The 12,151-nt window shown below is 35.2% G+C and overlaps 1 protein-coding gene across 3 annotated transcripts in view; it reads left to right on the plus strand.

Annotated features, from left to right (window-relative positions):
* The window catches only part of USP47 (ubiquitin specific peptidase 47), a 107,000-nt gene that overhangs the window by 35,704 nt on the left and 59,145 nt on the right, over window positions 1-12,151 (plus strand). For all 3 annotated transcript variants that reach the window (XM_030332514.2, XM_030332513.1, XM_030332515.1), the window contains 3 exons: window positions 4,182-4,385; window positions 7,674-7,787; window positions 9,252-9,390. In XM_030332514.2, the coding sequence (XP_030188374.1) occupies window positions 4,182-4,385; window positions 7,674-7,787; window positions 9,252-9,390 (457 nt within the window). The remainder of the gene's footprint in view (window positions 1-4,181; window positions 4,386-7,673; window positions 7,788-9,251; window positions 9,391-12,151) is intronic.

Genomic DNA, 12,151 nt, shown 5'->3' on the forward strand with positions numbered 1-12,151 from the left:
GCAGTGAGCACAGACGGGCACAGACCAAATACTCTGTTAGCATGCACAGTCGTAATGTAACTGCTGTGGACTTTTCCCTTATTCTCACTAGTCTAATATTGCTGAGTTGTCCATAAAATAAGTGGTTTTAATTTTATACTTTGTATCTTTTTTCTAACTGTCTAGATTTTCTGTGTAGAGAACTTTGTGCCCATCTCATAGCTCACCTAAGACACATGAAATATTTTCCCAAGTGGAACATGCTTTAGGCTTTTCTAAAGCTTTGCACTTGTTTTCTCTTATTCATCATAAAACTCTTTTAACTCAAAAACTGTGCTCTCTTTCCTAAATTATGATGTATCCTTAGATGTCTTACCTTAATGTTGCATTTAGTGTTTACATGGATACCTTCCCTGCTCTGGTATGCCAACACCACCATCACTACATCCTTTCCATCTAGTGCTTGCTGTGCTTCAATGTGTTTAAGTGCATTTTTGTTGTCTAAGGCTGTAGAACAGCCTACTGCAAAACTTAGTGGCTTAACACAACAACTAGTTTATTCACAATTCAGTGGGATGGGATCTGGGGCTCAGCTGGTCAGTTTCTCTGATCTATGTAGCATCATCTGGGATCATTACTTGGCTGCATTTAGCTGGGCTTTGGATGGCATGTCCAAGAAGGCTTTTCTCCGTTATTAGGCACCCCAATACTCCTCTGATGTGGCCACGTGTTCTCTGTGTAGGGCTTCCTCATAGCATTGTGGTCCCAGGGTAAGTGGGATTTGTTGTTGTTGTTGTTGTTGTTACTCATAGGGGATGTTCCAAGAGGTGCAAAAGCAGAAGCTGCTAATTTTTTTTAAGGTCCTGCCTTAAATCACACAGTGTCACTTCTGTCACATTCTGTTGGTCCTAGATAGTCACAAGGCCAGTTCAGATTCATGGGAAGGGGAAAAAGATAATGAGTGGCAAAGAATCTAGCCGTTTTTCATTTACCTCAAGGTAATGCTTTTTCCTTTGGGTGTAAATGGGCTCAATCAGGGGCAGAGCTCCAAAGAAAACAAGAATGGTAGCTACCCTATATTCCTAATTCCAAGATACACCTTTTTACATTTAAATGTTTTGGAAATCTGCATGTTTAATATAACAATGTAGAGGTTTTTTTTTTTTTTCTTAAAAAACTGTTACAAAGTTATTGTTACACTTTTATTGATGATATCTGAGAATGGAGAAATGATTTTTTTTTTTCTTACCAGGTCTCAGATTGGGGGGATGTAAGGGGAGTGATTAGTGTTGGCAATAGTGTTACGAAAAATTTACATGTAGTCTATGGATGATAGCCATATGTTAGATTAAATTAGAAATAACAGGCCAGAAGGCAGAGTCTGAAGTAATAAGATTTTTAAGTGGCTAGCTTAGAGCCTTAAAGAATAGCAGAGATTTTTGTTTGTTTCACTTATTCTAGAATTGAATTCAAGAGTAAGGTGTAGTTAGCTCAGAAATTCTGCTTATAGGAATTTTAAGGAAATAGAAAAGCACACAGTTATATGTAGATGTTCATCACAGAATTATTACTAAAATGTAATGAAGTCTAACCTAAGAGTGAGTAACAAAGAACTGATAGAACAAATTATTATTAATCCATGTAATAAAATACTATCAACTGTTAAAAATGGTAAGTTAGAAAAAGTTTGACATGGAAAGATTACATGATACATTTATTAGTAAAGAAAGAAATTACAAAACAGCATACATATTCTAACCCAGTGTATGTGTTTTTAAGTGTGCATGTGTATGTGGGCAAATATATTTGGAAGGATATACTCCAAAATGTTAATAGTTATCTGTGTGTTATGGGGTTACAGACGATTTTTACTTTTTTCTTTATACTCTTCCTATTAAAAAAAATGAGCAAAGTTATTTTTATACAGTTCACAGAAAAGAAAGCCATTGTCCTTAAAAAGAATAAAAGGCACACATGAGATTAAATTTTGTGTTTACTGTAGTACATTAGTCTTCAGATGAGATTCCTTTGGGGATAATTTCTCCACATTTTTTAGTGGAAAGGGAGGAGGAGTGGAGTGGAAAGAGAGCGCCTATACCTTATGCTCACATATTTAGGGGAAGAGGCAGGAACAGCTAAGGTCTGGCCGTATGATGTTGCCGCGTTATTCTTGTGTATACTATTATGCTAACACTTTGGATTTCTGAATTCTTTGGTAGGGTCATCTTCTAGGACCATCAATTCTAGTCTGTCTGAGGTTTTAAAATCTGGCCCCATTGTATTTTATAGTTGGAAAACTTGAATCTACTTCTGAAGTATATTGTTTGAAACTATGAAAGTGGATCTTTTATATTTGAAAGTTATTTTGAATTGTTAATTCTTTTACTGTAAACTAGAGTCTAAAAAGGCCCACTTTATGTTCCTCAGTTTGGGATTAAAAGGTGTGAAGCAATCATTACATGTGTTAATATGACACCTTATGTTTGTAGAGGAAGGCTTTTTCCCCCCTTTCTGAGAATCATATTATTAATGCTCTTTTTTGTTATCCTGTGTATTTTATAGAATTGTATTTTTGTTTTTTCATTTTTAAATGAATTATTATTTATAATTAAATATTTTGATTTGCCTAAATATGCTAGCCAATGTGTAAAATAGTCTATTTAAAATAGATGACTACTTTAAACATTATACTTATTTTATAGAAATTTATTTTTGTTCTAAACTACTTGGATTAACCTTAATTTAAATAATCTCCTGCAAACCCAAAACTGTATATACCAGAAACAAATTATAATCGTATTGCTCCACCAAACAAACAGATAAACCTTGTGGCTATCCTGTCTTCAGTACTATTCACTAATTCAATAATTATTGTTTAAAAATGGGTAATATAGAAGTAACAAAAGGTTGGAGTTGATATTGTTGTAAAAGAGAAGGAAAGAAATAAATGATTGTATACATAACCGGTTGTACAGTTCATATTTCTGTAAAGCCTATTATGGGGATGGTGAGACTTACCCCAGTTAAATGACTGCTGCACTTGATTTTGAGGGGAAGCAAGAGATTTGCATAATCAGATTTGCATGTTAAAATACTATTCTGGATTGAAGGAAGATAAGATTAGAAAAAGTTAAACCTCTCATGAAGCTATTGCCATAATCTTGGTATAAGATTTTGATTGCTGCAGACAGGAATAAAGAGAAAGGAGGATGGCTCAAGAGATATTCAGAAGGTAGAATTGACGGAAGTTTGGTGATTTTGTGAGGTGAAGAAGAGGGAAGAGATGAGGAAGATGCTCAGAACTCTAGTTTCAGCAGCAGGTAGATGATGGTGCCATTCACTGAGTTTGGCATTATAGGAGAAGGAGAGAAAGAACTTCTTACATTAAAGTATCTGATGCAGCCTACTACCCCTGTGGAAAGAAAAAGAAAAGCAGTGTCCTTCAACAGCTTGAGAGGGAGGGCAGAGCTCCTTGGAGAATGTCTCCTTTGAAAACTTTTTGTCTTGATAATTACTGAGTTATGTACTGGATGCAAAAGCAGGAAGAAAAATTTGTGACCCTAACTTCCTTCTACATTGGTAATTGAAAAATTTTCCCCCCTTGCTTTTCTTTACCTGCCTCTGCTGGCTGATCTGTTTACATAAGCTTGTCAGTTCCCAACATGTTGATAAATGGGGCTTTTGGACATCTGGTGTACACATACAGTAACACAAAGATCAGGATGCCTGGTTGCCTGTGCCCCCTAGTTAGGGATTTTCCAATTTTAGACAATTCACACTTATTTCTACACAGTTCCCTTTCTGTTTCTTCAGGAAACCCAGAAATGCTAGATTCAACTATGCTAATGACACATTTTTAAGGATCATATTTTATTATTTTCAAATGAAAATTGCTCAAGTATACTGACTTCACACCTTGTTGACCATTGATTTACAGCCTTAAAAAGGCAAAAGCAAATATCCACAAGAATGACTGTTGATTCTTAAATATACCCTAGTTTTTCCAAAACAAACACATAAGGTGCTTTATATGTCTGACATATCCATTACAGTGGATTTCAGACATAACAAAACAGTAATACTAGCTTAGAGAAAATAATATTTTGTGGGATATGTTTACATTTAATCATAGAAAATATGGCTAATTATAATTGTTTTGTTTTTCTTTAAAGATAAACAATGTTTGTTTGTTTTAATTTCAGATAGAAAATGCTGCTGAAGAACCTAGAGTTTTATGTATAATACAAGATACTACTAATTCAAAGACAGTGAATGAACGGATCACTTTAAATTTGCCAGCTTCTACTCCACTCAGGAAGCTCTTTGAAGATGTGGCCAACAAAGTAGGCTACATAAATGGAACCTTTGATTTAGTGTGGGGAAATGGAATCAGTACTGCTGATATGGTAAAGTCCTAGACTTAAAGCATGTTCTCTTAAGCTGCTAATAATACTGTAATTATTGTTATTGTTATTAAGGAGTATATTAAATCCTGAACCTTTTTTAATATCATAAGCAACTGTAATAAGTAATTTAAGAGCCCATGTGCAGCTCAATGATTGGATCCCTCTTTGTCCTTTTGCCTTCATTCTGGATTTAACATTTGCTTGTCCTAAAGTTTGCAGAATGACATCAGTTTTTAATTCATTCATGTAAAAGGACTATCATATTGTGTCAACTATAAAAAATTTTCCAACATTTACTGCATGGAATATTACTCATTTTTTTAACTGAAAAAACAGGATATGGGACCATGTGTATTTTATCTAATTTTTGGAAAAGAAGAGAAAAATGTATGTATAAAGGAAAAGGAAAGGACGGATATACACCTATGTTAACAGAGATTATGTACCATATACAGTGGTAGGCACCTGATAGAAGCTTGGTGTTACCGTGACTTTTGCTTCAGAGATCTCACAGTGCTGTTGTAGAAATAGATGTATTGCCAAATAATTACACTAACGTGTTTGAAGTAATCTATTGTAAGTTTGTTCTGAGTGCAAAGAGGAGGCATTGATCACTTTTGCATGTGAGAGACCATTTTAGTTGGATCTTATCTGCACTATCAGAATAATATTGGAAATGGTATAACTGCTCACCAATTAAAACTCAGGTTCCCTAAGCTAAGCAAGCTTGTAAACAAGCTACAGTGGGTTCTTTAAGACTTTGTAAACTAATTTGTTTTCTTAACACAAATTTCCATACTTTTGCATCTCTGTGTTTTTGCTTACATCACCTCTTTCTGTCTGTGTGATTGCTGTTCTTAAGTTCTCTAGGGAGATACCTCTGATGGGAAATGAAATTGAATGTGTTATCTCTGTCATATTTAGAGAGCAGAGTTTTAATTGGGTCCATAGGTGAATCAAAGATGTTTGATGTTGCTTGATTTGCCCTTAAAATCCATGGTATTTTGCTTTCTATTCCATAATCTATTTGCATTTTTAAAATATAGAGCTAATGTTTTAAAGTAACCAACTTTTCCCTCTGAAATTGATCAGTAAAATTGGTAGTCCAACAAGATATACAAAGAGAAGTAATATTTAATCTGAAACTCTGAATGCTCTGTTATATCACCACGTAACTTCTAATGTTGCCTCTTTTTAAAGAATAGTTCTATACCATCATGTGTGTCTCCCCAAGTCTTATGTACCTTTCACTTTTAAGAAACCTTACATGATGTTTCCTCATGCCACCTTATAAGTAATCTTTCTCTTTATACCCTGATTATACTTCCTCTTCTGCTATACCACTTATCAGAGCCTTCTTTTTATTGTTATTCATTTGTATCTTTCCATGTGGTAGAATGTGTATGTTTTAGTGGCTGGGACCACATAGTAATAATTTTGCATCTTCCATAGATAGTCTCCCTAGGCACTCTAAAAATGTGTGTTAAATTAGCACCTACATGGGGCGCCTGGGTGGCTCAGTCGGTTAAGCATCCGACTTCGGCTCAAGTCATGATTTCACGGTTTGTGGGTTCGAGCCCCGCATCGGGCTTTGTGCTGACAGCTCAGAGCCTGGAGCCTGCCTCCGATTCTGTGTCTCCCTGTCTCTCTGCCCCTCCCCGCTCGCGCTCTGTCTCTGTCTCAAAAATAAATAAACATTAAAAAAAAACATTAAATTAGCACCTACACTATGTTTAAATAGCTCTATGTCAGGATTACCTTCTCTTTGTGTGGCTATGACTGACTTCAAGTACTTGACTTCTGTATTTTTGTTTGCTTACTGTACATTTCTGAAAGCATAATCTTTGCACCTGCTTATGTATACTTATGTGAAAACCTAACCCACATAGCTACTCACCACCTCATACACACAGATTTGTTGAGGTAAAACCTCCTGTGTATTCCAGCTATATTATCTGATCTCTTATCAGAGAACGTAGAGGACCCAAACATACCTTTCCTCCTTCCATGTGGCTTCTCTTAGCTTCCGATTTTCTATGTCCCATATTGCTCATGGATTTCTAGATGTGAGCCTGTTAAGAGAGACCATATAAGTTTGTTATTTTATGTACTTAACACTTATTTTGAACTTACTATGTGCTTAGTATCATTCTGTTATGAGGCTCTATACAGAAAATCTCATTTAGTCCTTACAACCACTCTGTGAGGTAGTTGCTATTGCAGCCTCATATTATAGGTAAAGAAGCGGAGTCATGGGGAAATGGAGGTAACTTGCTCAGAGTCACACATATAGCAAGTGGCAGCATCTTTTATAGGTAGGTTTTGTATTTTTATCCTTAATACCTATACTTTTATATAATGTAAGTTCCTAAGAAAGGCATTTCCATAAAATAAGTTTTTCTAAGGAAGCATTCCTCATGTCATGGAAACATCAAAAACATCTTTTAATATAACAAAATAGTTTTAAAACAAAAAGAATGGGGTGTTCATTTCATCTCTTATTTTTCTCAACAATGGACTAGTGTGTGGGTGAGTCCCTACTGTAGACTTGGAGCACACAGAGCTCCATCTGTCGTCCACCAACCAGAGTGTATCAGAATGAAATTGCCCTATCAGATAAAAGAGTTAGGTAAAGATTACAGATCTTAGATGTTTAATTTTCAAAAGAGTAATCACTTCTGTCCTCCTGGAATCCTCTGGATCCTGGCAGTGAACTTGAAATAGGTTATCATTTACTAGGACAGGTTGTTCCTTAAGGAGTCTTTCTGAAAGTGCCCATGTTGGTATATTACATAATTATTTTGGTTAGGTTGCTTAGTGTGTTGCTTATCTGGGAATTCTTATATTCATATATCAAAACATGTTTTTACAGTTATTAGTTATATAAAATTATCTTTAGCGAGTCTTCATAAAAATGTGTTACATACTATATTGCAGACTTTTTAGAGAACATAGAAACACAGATGTTTATAATTATTTTTTTTGCACAATACTTAATATTACTTCTTAACCTTACCTTTTTTCTCTCCAGTTTTTTTAAATGTTGGGAAATGTGAACATCTGGGATACCTGTCAGTATATGTACTGTCACTGGGCTTAGCCATCCTAATATATGAGAAAATGAGTTAATTCCAAGTCTAGATTAACAGAATTTACCAGAATCTTCACTTTAAAAAACAGTGTTTGAGCACAAGGATTGTGGATATGTGTTCATTTACATATTACTTGTTTTATTTTATTATAATTAATGTTCCTCATAATCTGAGATATTTTATTTTATGCCCATAGGCTCCACTGGACCATACCAGTGACAAGTCTCTTCTTGATGCTAATTTTGAGCCAGGAAAGAAGAACTTTCTGCATTTGACAGATAAAGATGGTGAACAGCCTCAAATACTGCTGGTAAACTATTTAGAAAGCCCCATATTCGTATTTTTTGTGGACTGTCACTGTTGAGAAGCAGGATTCCAAAGAAAGGAGAAGAGATATGATTTGTAATTTATATATAATAAATTATTTGTGTATTTTATGTTGGTTTGTTGTAAGTGTATATGTTAATAGGGTAACAGTGGACGTCCAAAGCACTGTTGTGTGTGTATATAGTCCGTTGCTGCACTGGGAACAGAGGTTGCCATCTTCAAGGCTACCACCATGACAGGGTTGGGGTGGATCTAGGATAAAATAGAATACCACAGAGATCTTCTCCTCTGTTTCAGTGGCCTTTCCTTTGGTTAAGTATTTGCATAGTTGCTGTAAGTCCTTGGCAGTTATGCCTAGATTTTTCTGTATTTTGGGGTAGGGACAGACCCACAGAATTCTCTACTCTGACATTTTTGCTATCACTCTCCCCCCTTCTTTTTGGAATAGCTAGTTTGTAACTTATGTGCTTTATTTCTTTTCTCTTAGTATTTGCCTTTCCTGTGTGGTCCGGTGGTCTTAGAGGTCATCTAATCCAGTAACTCCCAATTTGAGGGGCATTCCTAAAAAAAATTGAGAAAACCTGGTCTGATTTACCTTGTTGTTTTACTGACTCAGGAAAGTAAGGCTCACAGAGTTTATGGACTTTTTTTAGAACACTTCTCTTCAATGAAACTTCACTCAAGAAAAGTTCTCTTTGATGCTTTTCATGTAGAAGTCTATTGTGAATTAGAATACCTGTCTGGACAGTAGACAGTAGTTAAACAGAGCATCCATACTGAAGCAATACTAGAATATGCTCTATCCCGTCAGTTACTTTTATGATATCTTGAGAAGATTTTGATTTGTCTGAATGACATTGAAATATAAATTAGCTATTAATTTAGGGAGCTCTAGATCCACAGTTTGGGAATTCATGTTTTAAAATGCATAGTAATTACTCTTCAGCTCCGTCTTAATTGCTTATGCTAAGTATATATCCCTGAATCCTTTTTCACATCTTTCTCATTAATAAGAAGTTTCTTACTGGAGACAGTAGGAAACGATCCATTTTATCCAACACTTTTTAAGTATGCCCTATCTGCCAGGTCTACTTGGCAAGGATGATGTAAAAATGAATGATACACTCTTGTCATCAAAAGAGTTCACAGTGGAACTTTATCCTTCTCTCATAAACAAAATTTGAAAAAGAATTAGGAAAGTTACAAAAGTAAGAACTTTGAAAGGAGACCAGAGCATCTCTCCAAAATGTTTTACATTGGGTGTCTTTTGAGCCTTCCTGTAGGAAATGGTGAGGGTGTACATTCCTTTGAATGTCTTGGTGGTAACTGTAAGGCCTCATGTTTTTTCATTGCCTCAGCAATTAGTGTGGTTTTTGTTTGCTTTTTTTTTCCCCATTGTTTGAGCAACATGTGCCACTCAGTAAATACTGGTTGTGCTGCATTTTAGGAGGATTCCAGTGCCGGAGATGATAGTGTCCATGACCGATTTATAGGTCCACTTCCAAGAGAAGGTTCTGTGGGCTCTACCAGTGATTATGTGAGCCAAAACTACTCCTATTCATCTATCTTGAATAAATCAGAAACTGGTAAGATTTTTTAATTATGGTGAGGGTGGTTGTATTTTCATAAAATCATACTGTGTTAGACCCAGAGTAATCTTGGAGATCTCAAGCTTAATCCTCTCATTTTATGAATTAGAGAACTGAGACCCAAAGCAAGGTTACTAGGTAGCATAGATAAAATTAGAGCCATATGTGGTTTCCTTTTCTCTCAACTTCATGTTGGTTTTACTATATTGTTATTGCCACTCTTTAGTAATAAAGTAAAAAATATTGAATGTTGTATTTTGAAGGAAGACTTTTTGATAGTTTTCTATTTTGAATTTTATCTTAAATTCTGAAGCTGACTTTCTTTGGAAAGGAATGTTTCCGTTATATTGTTTTGGATCAGAGTAGACTAAGGGGGATACTTCTGTTTTTTTGTTTTTTTTAATTTTTTTTTTTAACGTTTATTTATTTTTGAGACAGAGACAGAGCATGAACAGGGGAGGGTCAGAGAGAGGGAGACACAGAATCTGAAACAGGCTCCAGGCTCTGAGCTGTCAGCACAGAGCTTGACGTGGGGCTCGAACTCACGGACCGAGAGATCATGACCTGAGCCGAAGTCGGCCGCTTAACCGACTGAGCCACCCAGACGCCCCAAGGGATACTTCTGTTTTGAAGCAGATGGGCTAGGCTTATTTTATTAGACCTACTGTGTCACCTTGTAGTTTAATCAAATTATATGTTTGAAATTAATCATGTAATTTTAAAATTCCTGTTAACTCTTTTCTGAACATTATAAAGATTTTTTTCATTTTTTCAGTTTTCTCAGTATATATAAGATTGGTTAATTGCCTAAATATAATCTGGGTACTTTTACATAACATTTTATCCTATAACAAACCTTTGCAATAGATAGTATTATTTATGTTAAAAGAAATGGAAACTGGGCTTCCAAGAAGTCTTTGATTGCACAGCTGGTAATGCTAGGTGTGACTTCAGAACTTTTACTCTTAAAACTTCAAAACAGGGGCGCCTGGGTGGCTCAGTTGGTTAAACGTCCGACTTCAGCTCAGGTCGTGATCTCACAGTCTGTGAGTTTGAGTCCCGCATCAGGCTCTGTGCTGACAGCTCAGAGCCTGGAGCCTGCTTCAGATTCTGTGTCTCCCTCTCTCTCTGCCCCTCCCCCTGCTCATGCTCTGTCTCTCTCTGTCTCAAAAATAAATAAAATTAAAAAAAAAAAAACAAAAAGAACTTCAAAACAGAGATGATTTTAAATATTATAGGAAATACATAATATAAGAATAAAATTATAACATTACATTGCAAATTTTGTTCTAATGTGATCTGTAATCTTCTATTTTACTATATTTTGTAATTAAAATGTAGAATAATTTCCTTATAGCTGATCATTTGTACAGGCTTAATCGTGTATTTTTTCTGGAAATACCAGTAAAAGATGGTTGTATTTGGTGTTTAGGATCATTTGTATCCATAGAACTTTTTGCAGTCATGTACCAGGAATAAAAGAATGCAAAATTATCTTCTGTTTCAGATAATTGGAGGTAATAAAGCTGTTTATCATTACAGTGTCTAGAGTAGTGATTTTCAGATTTTTATTTCTTTAAAAGTCATTTGGGGATACTTGTTAAAAATGTAGGTTCCAAGGCATTACTCCCCAGAATACTGGTTGGATAAATTGCATTTTGTTTTAAATAAGCACCCTCGATTATTCTGAGATAGTTGGAATACTTTGAGAAAGTTCCAGATTTAACAAATTAGGATTCTTGGAATATTTGCTTTGTATTCTCACAACCAACTTAGTCCTTTAATAGGAGTATTTACAGAACTCCTGCCTTGTGCTATATATTCTACAGCTCTATGATGCCCATAAATTCCTAGAGAGTAACTTACACGTTAAAAAAAAAAGTTCTTTCTTTGATTGTGCAAGTGTAATACATGTTCATTGTCCTACTTTAAAATGAAGAAAGTGAAAATCACAGTACTACTAGCAGAAACTACTTACAGTGATTTTGCTTATTTCTGTTGCAAATGGGGGTATCAGGTTACGAGCATTTTTTGATTTGTATGTATTTTTTCCTTAATACTATATGATAAGCATTTAAAAACAGTATTCCATTGTATAGTTTAGATATTTAAGCTGTCTAATTATTACTGATGTTATGATGAACATTCTTGTACATAAGTTTTTATTTTTATCTCTGATTATTCCCTTAGGGTAAATTCTCAGAGATTGAATTACTATGTTGAAATTTAATTTAAAAAATTTTAGAGGCCTTTGATCTACATTGTCATGTAATGGTAGCCTTCATTTCCAATTATTGTTTCTCACACACCTCTACTCCCTTCCTTTTCCCTACCTTTACATTTTCCCTCTAGTGTTCTAGGAGTACTGCCTTTCTGAATTAAAATAGTCTATAAGCATCTAAAGGAGTTGTGGTTCAAAAATAATTTTGTGATTGAAATTTCATTTTCCTTAAATTATTGTAAATCTTGGTACCACGTACCAAATGTTTTTATTGGAAGATGCTGTCATGATTTTGACTCAGGACTCCAGGAACACATTTCTCCATAATGCAAGAGGTTTGGAGATTTGGTGTATTCTTTCCTGTCTCCCCTGCCTACCAACTTTCCCGTAGCCAGCCACTGTTTTTGACAGGAGGTGGTAGGGGTGGACAGGGATGGGGTATTGTGTGTATGAACATTAAGGGGCAAGGAGTGGATTGAAGGCTAATGAGGACTTGCAGATGATTAGAAACTTTGTAACTAGGGTGCTTCCATTATC

This window comes from Lynx canadensis, chromosome D1 (genome assembly GCF_007474595.2).
Source record: "Lynx canadensis isolate LIC74 chromosome D1, mLynCan4.pri.v2, whole genome shotgun sequence".
Classification (NCBI taxonomy): domain Eukaryota; kingdom Metazoa; phylum Chordata; class Mammalia; order Carnivora; family Felidae; genus Lynx; species Lynx canadensis.